General features: G+C 28.3%; 1 protein-coding gene across 16 annotated transcripts in view; it reads right to left on the minus strand.

Moving 5' to 3' along the window:
- Window positions 1–9,550, minus strand: part of LOC127064548 (troponin I) — a 27,833-nt gene extending 18,283 nt beyond the window's left edge. For 2 of the 16 annotated variants that reach the window (XM_050995745.1, XM_050995749.1), the window contains exons 1-6: window positions 9,420–9,547; window positions 7,456–7,499; window positions 5,908–5,925; window positions 5,187–5,315; window positions 4,467–4,590; window positions 3,267–3,367 (exon numbers count right to left, since the gene is read on the minus strand). In XM_050995745.1, coding sequence (XP_050851702.1) covers window positions 3,267–3,367; window positions 4,467–4,590; window positions 5,187–5,315; window positions 5,908–5,925; window positions 7,456–7,470 — 387 coding nt within the window. In that variant the 5' untranslated portion in view covers window positions 7,471–7,499; window positions 9,420–9,547. Of the gene's footprint in view, window positions 1–1,079; window positions 1,181–3,266; window positions 3,368–4,466; window positions 4,591–5,186; window positions 5,316–5,907; window positions 5,926–7,450; window positions 7,500–9,419 lie in introns of all 16 variants that reach the window. The other 14 variants (XM_050995752.1, XM_050995755.1, XM_050995743.1 and 11 more) reach the window with 13 other exon arrangements.
- Window positions 9,551–16,381: the final 6,831 nt, after the last annotated feature.

Here is a 16,381-nt window from a genome sequence, read left to right on the forward strand (position 1 = left end):
TTGTTCAATTCTTATTGCTCTCTAATTATTTTACATTAACAGAAACACTAAAAAGAAAAAAGAAAAAAAGAAAATGTACGTGGAATGAAATTTCACTCCCAGATTAATCGCAATATTATTTCTAATCACTACAATTGTTCTACTTTACATAATAAAATATTTGTATGAAGTTTTTAATTTCCAAAAATTAAAGAAAAAAAAAAGAAAAAGAAAAGAAAAATATATCGAGCTAAAATTTCACTCGTGATAGCATCAACGTTTAAAGGATTAAGTTTGTACGTTAAGTAAAATATAAAATAAAATTAAGGTTCTACGATGCGAATCACCTGACTACCATTACGCTCAAAAATACTTATTTTCGACTATCAATAATTACTTGTTCGTATTAGAAAGGTTGCTCTTATAGTGTTAGAATTACCGGCTTTCTACGCAACCGATCAAAACTTGCCTACGAAACTTGCTTTTATCATTATCATCATCATCATCATCATCATTATCATCATTATCATTATCATTATCATCATAATCATCATCACCATCATCATCATTATCATCATTGTCATTATTAATATTATTATTATTATTATTATTATTATTATTATTATTAATATTATTATTATTATTATTATTATTATTATTACTATTATTATTATTACTCTCGTACAGGCTGCGAGAATCTAATGTTACGTTTTGATACTTGTATATACGATAAAATGTACATCGTTATCAAATCAAATCATAGGCCGTACCAGCTAAATATTTAGCGCGACCAAAATCAAAAAAATAAAATCAATTACTGGCATTTTACGACGAAGCGCTGCAAACTAATAAACAAGACATAATCACATCGTTAAAAAAATGTGTACATATATATATATATATATACACATATACATACATACGTATAAATATATACATATAAATATATATTATTTTTTTTTATTAAAAATTATATTATATAATTAATGGAAGAAGAAAAATGGAGAAGAAAAATATGTGAGAGAGAAAAAGAAAAGAAAAAAAGTTTCTAATTTGCAGCGCCGTCTGTCTTTCTCTCTCTATTTAGAAAAAGTGTCGACCTCAAAATCCTTCTTGGCAACTTCGTATTCAAGGTCGTACTTCTCCCCCTCGAGAACGTTGATCCTCTTATGATACTGGATCAGTATGGACTTGACGTTGGCTGTCAAAATTCGAAGTCATCTTCAGAATCATAATCGCGATTTAACGTTTTTCATTTTCGATCTTTGATCTAAACGAAACGATATCTACATATTCGAATGTATCTATCGACGAAAAATAAGCGTTACGATTCTTGGAATGACTTCGTCGACGAGATACGATTCTTTTCTATTTCAAGAAAATATCGAATAGAGAAGGCAAAAAAAGAAAAGAGGACTGGTTTATAAAGGGTGGAGGGGAGGGGAGAATTTCGAAATGAACGTATGTACGTATTGGAAATGAAAATTTATAGGTAGAAAATTAAAATCGTTGTAAATCGAGTAAATTGTTTGAGATAATGTAGATAAAAAAGAAAAAACCGATGTTATACGTATGTGCATATGTAACATATACAGGATAGGTCAAAATTTCCTAGGAGATATTAATAATCAATTATTCTTCTAAATCGAAACTTTTTTAGGCTAATTTCATTTTTCAGATTGTTAAATGACAAACTTAACTATAAGCTTAAAAACGTCACGAAAAAGAGTAATCGATTTTTATACTCACGTAGAAACATTTGATCCATACTGTATACGTGTACATATATGTATATGTATATATATATATTTATATATTTATATATTTATATATATATACATATTTATATATATATATGTTGTGTTTGTTCATAATAATGCATCACAATATTTAAAAACATTGATTATCGCGATCGATGATAATATATATGTATACATACATACATTTATATATATATATATATATATATATATATATATATATATAAAAGCTCTAATTTTAAATTTCGTTTGATTATTAGACAAACAACATTTTATATAAAAATCGACGACACAAATTGTCCTGGCCAGGCATTGATAAAGGATAAAGACGATAACAAAAAAAAAGATCAAAAGATAAGGCAAAGGATCGCGAGCACATAAATTTGCAAAATTGCATAAAAGGATAAAATGCAAATAGAAAAGAGTAAAGAAACAAAGTGATGCCGTTGCTGTTAAATAAAGTATGTATGTATGTTTTTTTGTGTTTGGCTAGAGAGATAGAGAGAGACAGAGAGAGAGAGAAAAAAAGAGAGAGAGAGATAGCGATAGGAAGAGAGAGAGAGAGAGAGAGAGAGGGGGGAGAGAGAGAGAGAAAGAGAGAAAGAGAGAGAAAGAGATAAATATTGAAACGTAGCGATAGAATGCGAAGCTCGTGTCCCGATGCCCGGTCGCAAAATCGTGAAAAATCGATTGATTAGTTGATATATAATTATTATTTTTTTTATAACAAAATAATAAAAGTAAGAGTTATAATTTTTAAATTAAAATGTAAAGTATTCATTGTCGAAATAATATCTAATTTATTTATTTTTGTATGTATTAGCAGAAATGAAATAGAAAAAAATGCTGTAAACAAAATCTTGAATTGTACGCTCTTTAACGATAATATCTTTTATAAATATACTGTTGCAATTTTGAAAACATAAAAAAATAAAAACAAGACAAATTCATCACACTAAATTTAATATTTTTTATCGGGAAGATAATTGTTTTGTAATAAATTAAAATAAAAATTAAAAAGAAAAGAAATTTTGTTTTAAACATCAGATAAATAAATTAAATAAAAAAATGAAATAAATTAGAAATAAAAAAAGTAATTTTAATTTTATAATACTTTCACGCTATAATTATAATAAGTATATTATTTTGATTCTGAGAAAATAAAAATGTAGCTAAATTTTATATTTATTATTACAAAATAAACAAATCACTGTCAATAGTGTTCGTCACGTTAGAGATTTTTTTTCTAGGTTAGTGTCACGTATAAAAAAAAAAAGAAAAAGAAATTTCATTGATAATATCGAGAGGCTCTAACTGCTGAAAAAAAAAAAATTAAAATAAATACATAAAATAAAAAAGATAAAAGAAAAAAATAATAGTATGCGCAACCGGGCAAGAGCACTGCATTAATATGTAATAGAAAAAATGGCAACAACATTGAGCGCTCATTATTTGATAACGTTATTATAAATGCTCGTTATTCGGACTAGTCGCCCGTATTCTTGTGTACTATTCTCTCTGAAGTACCTCGTAATCCTTCTTCTTAACGACATATTCAAGGTCGAATTTTTGATCCTCCAATGACGTGATCCTATTGTGGTACTCGCGTAGCACACGTTTCACTGTTTCTGCGTGAGAGTTAATTAGAGAAGACATAAAGACAAGAATTGTGAACTATTATAAAACCGAAACTGTGTGAGTCTTTGTTTTCCATTTAGAGTTGACTTTTTTCTTTTTTTTTTCCTTTTTGTTTTCTTTTTTCTTTTTCTTTCCTTCTAGCTTTTTTTTTCTATCAACTCTTTTTTGCCGACATATTTCGTCAATAACGCGTGTTGATATATTTTGGTATTTGTTTATATAATATAATATTAAATAGAAATTAAAAAAAAAAAAAGAGGAAATTGGGAGGACCGATAATTTCGTATTTGCACGCCTGTTTATGGAGTGGAGGAGGAGGAAGAGGTGGTTAGGAGAATGGGAAAAATTATATCAATTATAAATAATAATCGTCGATGATACCTAATAAATAAATAAGTATAGATACATATATATATATATATACATATATATATGTATATATATATGTATATATGTATGTATGTATGTATATCTGCGTACATACAATACTATATAAATATTGAGCCGCAAAAAGATCTCATTTTTGAGATAATCGTTTCAAAAAGATATATATCTAAATATCTGTAAATAATCTTTTTCCTCCAAGATTTATCTTAGAAGACGTATTTATGTACGTATATGTATGTATATGCATCGCAAAATGATCTCGTTTTTGAGATAATCTTTATGAAAAAATATATATCTAAATATTTATAAATAATCTTCTTTTTCTAAGATTTATCTCAGAAGATCTATGATCTGCATCATACATATATAATATATTAAAAAGATTTCATTTACGAGATAATTCTTGACAAAAAAGAATTATCTAATATTAAGTATCTATAAACCAATTTTTAAAAGAGATGATCGGCTATTGGAGAAATGAAGTCGATTATAAATCTTTCCTGGAGATAAATACTTTAGGTAGAATATTTTCTCCAAAGTATAAATAATGAATAATATAAATAACGAGTAGATAATGTAATATAACTTTGATCATACGATATCGGAGTTGCGAAAGTTCGAAATCGAAATACGCAAATAATTTGAGGATTACGAGTTCAATCAAGATATAGAAAGGATAGATGAAAAGAGAGGGCAAAATACCTTCGTTAGCATCATCGACGTTCCTTGGTTTTCCACAACGTTCCTCGATGATACGTCTTCTTTCAGCGGCTTTTCTTTCTTGCTCCTTTTTCAATTCTTCCGCAGCTTTTTTACGCAACAAGAGCTGTCAAAAAATAAATAATAATAAAAACTTAATAATCTGTGTGTGTGCGTGCGTCTATACATAATAAAATTATAAGTTATAATTAATTAAAACATTTAAAAAATTATTTGTAAAATTACGGAATGTAAAATAAATTTATATATTAAATATTATTAATATATGTAAACTACATGTATTAAAAATTACAAATATATGTAAATTACATAATTATTACAAAAAAGATAATTATGTAAAATTAATCGTGTAAAATAAATTTATTAAATATTAAAAATATATTACTGTATATAAATTATGTTATATCATCTGTAAATATATAATTATTATCAAAATAATTAGGTAAAATTAATTATGTAAAATAAGATTATTAAATATTAAAAATATATTATTATTATATTAAAAAGAAATTATACTCACACACACATATATATATATAAGTATAATTTAAATAATAATAATATTATACCCATGTTATCTATATATATATAAATTATATATAAAATATAAATTAATATAAAAAAAATTGATTTCAATAATTAGCAACAACAACAACAAAGAAGTTTGTATATTTACAATTAGAAAATAAAATATATACTAACCCTGAGTTTCTTCTTCCTGTCAGGGGTCATGAAACCTTTCTTAGCCTTCTTAGCTTTGGAAGCCTCTTCGAGGCGGGCTCGGACCTCAGCCCTCTTCCTATCGGTCTCCGCCTGTTTCCTCTTCTTTTCCTGCATTAATCGTGTAAACACGTTCTTTAAATACTCTACTAATTCTAACGCTTTAAATACAGCACTGTGCTTGGAAGCCATTTATTCGGTTATCAGATATATCCAGTACTTTTGAAAACCTATTCTTGATAAAATTAATAGAAAATTGAAAGATAGAAAAGATAGTATACTAATTCTAATGATATTATTATAATAAAGAAAAATTTTAAGAAAAACAAAAGTCGACTGTGATTAGCAATAATATATGTCTCTAATATATCTAATGATTTTGTTTTTTTTTTAATCTATAATTCCAATTTTTATCAGACAATTGGTATTTTTTATTTTAAAATATGTTTTTAATTATATAGAAAAAAGAAGGTATATGAAAGATTGAAAATACGTAAATAATAAAAATATAGAAATTATAGAAATTATTATTATAAGAAGTAAAGATTTGAAAAGTTTCGAGAAACGATGATGATAACAGTGTAAAGAAAATAAGTTCCTAATATAGGATTAGAAAGAAACATTGATAGTCGAATTCTTCCGAATGATCTTTCCATCGGAGATAAGTTCGCGATACTTCGATAGTTCCATCTCTTTTACGTACATCCTCAAGACGCTTCCTCTGTAAAAAAAAGAAAGAGAAAAAGAGATTAGAAAAAATTCGTCCATTGGAAATAACTCGAGATAAACACGATACTCGAAATGAACTTTGAAACAGCAATGAATTCAGCAAAAAATATTTCTTATAAATCGATTCACAAAGACGTTTCGAGTTTCGTTTTTAACAAATGTTTTGCAAAAGCATTGAACAAAGCAGTATATTTATAGCGTTAATTTTAACGATACTGAAACGATCGTATTTTCGAAAAATATATTTTTTCTTTTGTATAAAAAGCTAAAATACAGCACATGCTATAAATATATATGTATATATATTTATTTATTATTTGTTCAGAAATATTTAAATTAACAAAAGCTTAAAGATTGTTCAAAGCATATAAAATAAGGCAATAATTAACATAACGTTTGTGTTGTACATTTTATGATATTATGTTATATGAGGTTATGTTACGTATATTTTCTACAAGGAAGATAAATAATTAACATGCAAGAATAATATTTCTTTGTATTTTTTTATGTTTTATTTTCTTCATGGAGAATGCCATTTTTACGTGCGAGCATCGTATCTACTTTACCGGTAGCTCTCTGCATTTCCATCCTTGTCTATCGACGATATTTGCGTGTTCAGATTTGTGATTTCTTTCTATTGATGATTTTTTTTGTTCTAATGATTGTTTCGAAAAAACAGAAACGATAGGGAGACAGAGGAAAAACTCGAAATATCGATATGAAGAATCGATATATCGGTTGGAAAAATAAAAAAAAAATAAACTCTCTTTTGTGTGAGAGTGATCAAAATATAAAAAGTTCCAAAAGAGAGATGGGGTGAGTGAGGGTCAGGACAAAGTAAGCAAACACGTAACGTTCGTATTTAAATTTTTCTATAAAAACAAAAATAGATAAAGGAAAAAAATATTATAGAGGAAAAAAAACCAACTAAAAACAGAAAAAACAAAAAAGTGAGGTTCAGTCTATTCGAAACCTCGACAAAAAAAATTTCAAAAAGTACAATTTTCTACTTCGAAGTCCATTACTATGTAAAAAATGAGAAAAACTACGATATCAAAATAAAATTTTATACTATTCTAACAAAAATAGTATAAAATTAATATCTTTCGTATTTTTCTTAATACATAGTAAACTTCTTTATATCTCAGTTCGCAAATGTCAAACATCTAATTCTAATAAAGAGGACAAGAAGAAGAACGAGCATAGAAGACACACAAAATCCGTACCTTTAAATTCATAATTCATACTAGAATCCAAAATCGAAAAAGGGATTTATTGATTGGGGATCGCCAGTGACGAATGTTCCATAATTAGATGTAGAAATGATCCACGATGAGTAATGAAAAGAAAAGAAATAATAATTGATGATCAAATAATAATAATCATAATAATAATAATAATAATAATAATAATAATAATAATAATAATAATAATAATAATAATAAGCAATCAATCTAATAATCTAATCTATTAGATTTCAACGATATTCATTTACATATCATTCGTTCGATACTCACCTAACCTCATCGTCCGCCATGTTGGTGCCTGCTTCTTACGCGCGTCTACCTAAAAATAAAAAAAATAAAAAATAAATAACATTAATTACATATATATATATATAACTATCTGTGTGTGTATGTATGTGTATATCGATTTTGAATTGTACATAGAATTGAACAGAATTAAAAGTTTATTCGAACAAAAAAATATTCTTTTTTTGACAAATTTTCAACAATTTTTCGATGACATTTTGAATACTTTCATCATGATAATATTCCATAAGCCTAAATTTCTTCGTTTATCTCACGATGCAAGAAACTTCATCGCGGATGGGGTATAGAATATCGAAAGAGTAAAAATAGATGTTCAGCATCCCCACTTTTCAAAAGGTCTCGTAACGTTGAGTCGGTTTGGCTACGTCGGTATATCAGGGCGATCCAAATTTGGATCCAACACGCTGCTGTAGATCTCTTTTTCTCTCTTTCTCTCTATCCCTCCCCTCTCTTTACTCACATCATCTTACACATACCAACTTCGATCCAACGTCAAATAGTGAAAACTTGATCTCACAGAGATATTTTTGAATAATACTGAGATTTATGTAAGATCATTCCAATGTTTACTATTATATTTCGATCTCGAATTAAAGAGTCAAAATTATTTATATTAAAATTTCTAATTTTATTGGTGATCTTTCATCGATATTTTTTGAGATCAAAAAAATTAAAGAATTTATGTATGAATAAATAAAACAGAGACAAAATAGAATGATCGATGCCCAAGAAAAAAATTTGTCGAGATTGGAGATTCGAGTATTACGTTTCTTCAAAGAAATATAGTTTAGAACATAATAATAATAAAATAATGAAATTTATGGGAAACGTTGCCATGTTAGATTTATTCTTATTCCTAAACGTTGCTACCTCTACGAATATACATACATACCCATAGACATATATTTTCACAGTTAGAATCTTGCAGACTTTCCAACATTTATATTCGTGAAAGAGTGTGCAAGATATCTCCCTCTCTCTCTCTCTCTCTCTCTCTTTCTCTCTCTCTCTCCCTCTCTTTCTCTCTCTCTCTCTCTATCTATCTATCTTTCTCTCTCTCTTGCCAAGTATAGATTCTCATCTCATTCCTAAGCTATTCTAAGCACACAACGAACCGACAAGAAATTACAACTAAACTCTGCTGTGCGCTTGCTACATACTCTAACTCTCCGAGGTCATACACAGAAAAATCTATTTGCTATTATAAAAATAGAAATAATATTCTACTTTTTCGTTTCTCTCTCTCTCTCTCTCTCTCTCTCTCTCTTTCTTCCTTTTTCTTTTCAATATTTCGTAAAAAACTTCATGAATTTTAGAAAAATAATGGAAAAAAAGAAAAAAGGGAAAAGAAAAAAGAAAAACTTTATTTGAGTTTATTTCTCCAGTAAGTATTATAAAAAAAAAAAAATAGTAGAAAAGCATAAAAAGTAAAATAAACAGAAATTGAATAATTTCAGAAAAAAGTAGAAAGTATGTATTTTACTAAATAAAAAATAATCGGAAATTAATACTAATTTTAAAAGAATTTACTCACTTAATAAAACAATCAAGAAACACTATATTAAACTGACGTTTATGACATGAAACTAATAACCTTTGCCTCTTTCTTTCTCTTTCTCTCACACGCACACACACATACACACACACATATCTTATATACATTTATGTGAATCCATAAAAAATATCAGTATCAATACATAATATATGTATATACATATAGATATAGAAAGATTAATGCATGCGAGATCACCTTTCACTGACACTCGAAACGGCGAACATAAATGTCCTTGAAAATGATCGATAAACGCACATAAAAATTCTACTTTTTCGAACAACTCTTTTTCATTTTTGTAATATTCAAGAAATAAAGAATATCTTTTCGCGAAAAGAAAAAACAGGCAAAAAAAGTAAAAAAAAATAACGAGCTGCTTACCTTGATAAGAACGAGCTGGCTTCGAACTAGCCAACCGGACGTTAGGCAGCTGACTGTGCCTTTCTTGTGCGCCTTCATCGCGTGCCTTCTTCTCAGCACGTTCACGTGGTCCTTCTAACAACCAATGAAAAGCCGCAATCGCTTGTAAGCATTTTTAGACGAGAGCTGTGCTTTGCTCGTTGCCAAAAATAAATTTGAAAGTGAAAACGGAGCTGGGTCTTCCTCTCGATCGTTAACTCGATCGACGTTCGATTGATCGTTTTGCGTTTCGATATTATAATCTTTCTTTCAAAATCTATCAAAAAATTTGTAATAAGTAGTTACAAAATATTTTTCATTTATATTTATGAAAAATAAATTGCTTACAAATCGTGTATATAAATAAATATTATATATATTTACATATGATATAGTATTTTATGTCGATAGAATGAAACGATAGATCTATGAATCACGCATCATTCCTTTCAATTGATTTACAAATAAGAATATATGTATAATTATGTTATGAGTAATACTATATATATATATATATATATATATATATATATATATATACACATATAAGTATAATAATAATATGTAAATGATGTAGTATAGTAATAATGATATATATAGTACAGTAATAACAATATATATAGTTAGTAGACTAATGTGTACGTTGTGGAATAGTTGATGAAAATTTCACGAGTTTAGTATCAAAATGATTAAACACGGAAAAGATATTATTAATCTGTTCACGTTCAAAATTTATTCGACTACGACAGCTGCTTGGCACTAAACGTGCTAAAGCTGATGAAAACGTTGACGCTTAAACATAAAGTTCTAACGTGTTTCGGAAGAACTACGTCATCCTAATTCACCTGATTCATTTAAACCTAGAATCGAGGGAAACATAATGTGATATTTAGAAATCATTTATAGGATTAGAAATCAATATTATCTAGACAACAATATTAACACGATTCTTTTGATTTTTAAAAGTTATTTAAATATTATAAAAAAAAAATATTTTGTCTGTACGTGTGTGTGTATGTGTATCACAACAGGAACACTTTATATAATAATAAAAAAAATTACTATGTATCATAATTAAATAAATATTTTTGCGTAAAATTATAAGCATTCTGTAAGTAGTAACTACCTCTATTGGTCAGCCAAAGGAGTAGGTGTCGCTGTTTGATCGGACAAGTAGTAAAAGCAGTTAAAACAGACAACGGTCGGTAAAGAGAAACAGACGTTTCACTGAAATAACAGTCTCGTCAAAAGATGGCGAAAGTTATGAAAATTGATTTAAAAACATTATGCTCTTATACCTCTAGAGATTCGTAACGGCGATAACATATATCATACTCGTTATTTCAAGATAAAGTAAATAAATCTTTTACCTGATATAATCTAACAAAATAATTATCGAATAAAAGATTTATATTCATTAATCTCACTTCATTACTATATTAACTCTGTTGTATCATATGAATGAATTTGAACTTGAAATGATCGAATGATTTCTTCAAGTATTTATATAGTATATAAATTTATAGTATATATATTTATGTATCTATTTATATAGTATTATATATAGTTATTATATATAGTTATATATAGTTATATATAGTATTTATATATGTATATGTACATATATATATATATTTAATTTTTTATTTTTGTCATCGAATAGAATGAAAAAATAAAAAAATTAGTCTCAATCATAATAATAATTATATATTACATATTACTAATCCATTAGAAGTATTGAAATAATATATACAATATATTATTAATGATATAGTTATATATACTATACGTTACTAATACTCTATATACACATATATTTCTTATATATAAATATATAAAAAAATATATCAAATACATACACATACACACCCACACACACACACATATGTATATGCTAATACTATTAAAAAAGTATCATCCATTTTGTAAGCAGAAATATCACTCACAAAATAATATTATATATAATATTCTATATAAGAATGATATATACATATAAACATGTGTGTGTGTATGTGTATGTGTGCATGTATATGTAATAAAAAAACATTAAAAGAGATGGACGCGCCGGCGTTGATCGTCGCAGCGATACCGTAACCTTTAACCTATTCCGTCGGCTTGTCGGTAAAACGAAGCTGCCGTTTCCCCTGTTGAGAACTAGCAGAGAGAAAGAGAGAGAGAAAGAGAGAGACAGAGAGAGAGAGAGAAGGAAGGGGTTGGCATGGAGGCAATGGTGGGGGCCAAAAGGTGGCTGTAAACCGAAGGTGATTGAACTGGCGTTCCTGTTGCCACGACGACGATCCCGTGACGTCACGGGACAAACTGGGGTTTATGGGTGACCTACATTCTAAAAATAACCATCACCGACCTCTCCCCTTCTACCACGTCTTCCACCCACTCATCCCCATACCCGTCACCACCACTACCACCACTACTAACACCACTTTTCTCTCTTCTTCGAGCGAGCAGTGTCGTTACGTCTAACCACGATAACCCTTTTGCGGCTCGTCTCTATTTCTTCCCCTCCCCCTTAACCCTTTCGTTGCACTCCTCTTCTATTTTAACCCTCTTTACTCTAGTATATTTATACATGTTTCTATAAACATTACTACTATAAAACATTGATTTGATGTTATAATAACAGTATTATTATTATTACGTGCACGTATAGATATATAAGAGATATATATGCTAATCTTTTATTAATCGAGTATTAATATGTTTGATAAGACGAAAAATATGATTTGATAGATTTTTATGTTAGATATGTAAAGATGTCATGCAAGGTCAGCTTTGTGATTTACATCTGAATGATAATTTTTATTTGATATTGGGATAGATATCCCGTCGAATTTATAAATCAATAATTATGTTCTGAAAGTATCTACTAGTAATTATATTAGATAAGTAAAGATAATATTTTATATTGTTATATTTTATTATACTATTATATCTACTAATATACTAGTATATTTACTATTATAATATCCTAGATATGTAAAGATATCGTTATGCAAGGTCAGCACTTTGTCATTTACTTTCGAGTCATATTTTTACTAGAGATTTTAAAACGGATATGTCGTCCAATTTATTAATCAAAAATTATTTCCAGAATAATATCTATGTTAGATATTGAAAGTTATGCAAAGTCAGTTTTGTGATATACTTTCGAAAAATATCTATCATATATTTTACCGAATGGATTTATTAACAACAAATCTGATAAAATCTATAATATTCGATAATAAAATGTTTTTTATTTTGACGAAATTTTGTATAACATTAAGATTATATTTATTCGTTATATGGAAATGATTGTTGAAAAAAAATATCTTCTTTTAAAAAATAGGAGGATGAGACATCCTCACAGCGAGGATGATATCCAATTGACCTTTTTAATTTGTTTTTTAATCCAGTTTTTAAAATTCAAAAGAGAAATAAGAAGCTTCCAATTCTCTTAATCGCTCTCGTAAGCTAGTATCGATGGACATCGACGACGTAGTCATGGGAATTTCTCAATAAACTCTTCGATCGGCCTTCCGGCAGTCAGGCTGGGTTCGTTTGACCTACTTTCGCCCGGGCAATGACGTTGGACATGACGTCACACGGGGTGCAAACTAGGTCGCGAGGTTAAAGCACCCCATCGGCTTTCCTTGGATATACCTACTTGGACGTGGACGACTCGATTCATTGAAAAAAAGAAGCACCAGAAAAACCAACATTTCTCTAACGATACTTATTCCTTCTTAGGATCTAGAAAAGATCTCTTTATCTCAATCTCTCTAATAAGTTTACTTATTATTTATTTATTTGTATATTTTTTATTCTTTTTTCTTTTTCTTTATTCTTTTTTCGAAACATCAATTGAAAGTACACGATATTAAATAGGTAACTTTTTTCTTTTTCTCAATTTCCGACAAATTCGATAAATAATTTAATAATTTATAACTACTACTATTATTATTATTATTACTGTTATTATTATTATGCATTGGTTATATAAAATAAAATTTGATTCGAGTTTGATCGTTTTAATATAAAATTTCGAATGTGAGGTACAGACGAATAAGGACAATAGAAATTTCTGGTTATAGAAATGGTTATAGAAATATCCGTTTGATCTTCTCTTTCTCGAAAAATTTTGGTTGAATTATAAAGGAAACAAAATAATAGATTTGCAATCGCTTTAGCATTTTCGAAAAAGTCGAGAGAAGCGAGAAATGTTTGAAAGCCGAACGGTTGGCAAATCTCATGAATGGCCGCGTAATGTGAATGAAGCTCCAGTAACCCAGTTTTGCTCCGTGCACCCTACATCCCCTACTCCTTTTCTCTCTCTCTCTCTCTCTCTTGCTCTCCTTCTCCTTCCCTCCCTCTCACCCTCTCTCTCTCTCTCTCTCTTTCTATTCGGTGCGGTGCGGTGCGATGCGATATGATGCGGTGCGGTGCGGTGTGGTGCGGTGCACAACGGCTCCGCTAGGCTCGACGACGTTATCGTTCCTTTCTTCTCTTGCGTTGCGTTGCGTGCCTGTATTACGTCAGAAACAAATTATCGACTCTTACTGACAGCTAAACTAAAAATATTCATTTTTCTTTTTATATCGATCGTTATCGAAAATACGGTGAATATTCATTTTTTTATATCGATTATTATGAAAAAACATTACTGATCATTGTCGATGATCTTAAGAAATGTACAAGTTCTTTTGCTTTTTTTTTATGTAAAGATTTTTTTGTTTCTTTTCTGTAAAGATCGATGAAAAAATGATAAACTTGATATGAAAATGTGGATGAACTTCTTGATGATTATAACTGATAATGTTAGTAAATTGTAAATAAGTGAAGATCGATGAAAAATTAATAAATTTAGAAATTTGTGAATTTTTGAATCGATTGATATGAAAACACGGATATTTTTGTTGATCATTGTCTATAATTTTAGAAAATGTACGAGATTATTGGAGGTACTTTTTTTTTTAATGGATTTAAGTAGAGATGGATGAAAAAACTTTTTAATTTAAAGATTTGTGATTTTTCATATTGATCAATATGAAAATATGGATAACATTCTTGTTGTTACTGTCAATGATTTTAGGAAATATATGAAATTATTGGGAATTCTTTGCCTAAGGATAGGCAAGTAAAAATCAATAAAAAATTGATAAATTTAGGGATTTGTAAGTTTTTGCATTGATCGATATGAAAATATAAACACAATTTTGTTTCATGATTGTCGATCATCTCAAAAAATGAACGAGATTTTTGGTAGTTCTTTTCTAAAGGACTAACAAGTAAAGAGCGATAAAAAATTGATAGATTTAAAAATTTGTGATTTTTCGTATTAATCGATATGAAAATAAGGGCAAATAACGCATGTAATCTGTTACAATCTTTTCTGCTTTTTATGCCAAAATGATAAAAAAATAAAGATCGATATGAAAACGATAAACTCAGTAAATTTTGAGATTTTTAATGCTTGATATAGATCAGAATGATAAAAAGTACAATGATACATAAATCATAGTCTTTTCAAAATTTATGAAATTTGTAATTCATAACATCGATCAAAATCAACACACACTAATCCATGGATCATAATTAATGATCTTACGAAACCCATGAAATTTATAATTCCTGATATCGATTAGAATCAACACATGATAATTCATAGATTATTAACTATGATCTTAAAAAATGTAACGAATTTGTGATTATCGAATACATAATATCAATCAAAATCGATACACAATAATTCATTCATAGATCCGATCTTGCAAAACGTCGGAAATTCGGATTCTTGATCCGAATTAAAAGCACAATAATTCATTCATAGATTCCGATCAATGATTTTACAAAATATAAAGAATTCTTAATATTTTCTAATCGATCAGAATGTGATCACCTTCGAAATCACAATCGATTATCTAACAAGACGTACTTTTTGCAATATTTATTTAAAAAAAAGAATAAAGTAAAGATCGACGATCAAACGAGTAAGGATCGAGAAAAAAGAGTGACGGATTCTAAAAGCTTGAAGATTTCGCCGCTCGATCTGGAAAAGGAATGAGAAGGGATGGGAAGGGAAAGGAAGGCAAGGGAAGGAAAGGAAGGGACGTGGTGTGCACGCGAATGACGTCAGAGGACGAGGCAGGTCGTCGAACCGCCATTGGCGAGCGAGCAAAGGGGTGCATCGACCTGGAACCCCGGCAGCCCTCGGCAACACCCGGCAGCCCCCGACTTTCCCGCGCTCCCACCTCGAGTAAAAGGAGGAGCCGATTGGAGGAGATGAAGGAGGTGAAGGAGAGGAAACCATCCTCGATCAAGCATCACGTCGAGAAATTCGACGAAATTCAATCAAAAAATCTAACCCTAATCGATCCAAAATCCTTCCTTTGTTATAAAATTTGTATTATTTCGATCGATATGACGTATAAAATAAATTACAATATATATATAATTATAAATATATATGTATAATTTCTAAATATATATATATATATTTAGAAATATATTTATAACGTATATGTTATGGAATATTTTTATATACGTTCGTCACATAAGATTAATCATTTTATTAATTAATTAAATCATTTTATATATGGGTATATTATATATATATATATATATATATATATATATATATATATATATATATATTGTAATAGGTATTAGGTATTACCACTACATTTGAAATCACATATTAGAAATGACAAAAATCAAAAATATTATTTTTCAAACAACTTAAATTAACTTTGAATGATATAATGATATGAAATAATGTCCTAACGAAAAAAATATCGTATTTTAATATAAAAGTATAACAAATATACAATAATAATAAATATACAAAGTGCATAAATCAATTATAAATTTATTAACCAATTAAGGAAAGAAAACAGGAAAATAATAAAAAGAAATAGTTGATAAATATAAGAAGCAAATTGGTTTGA

Source organism: Vespula vulgaris, chromosome 6 (genome assembly GCF_905475345.1).
Source record: "Vespula vulgaris chromosome 6, iyVesVulg1.1, whole genome shotgun sequence".
Taxonomy (NCBI): Eukaryota; Metazoa; Arthropoda; class Insecta; order Hymenoptera; family Vespidae; genus Vespula; species Vespula vulgaris.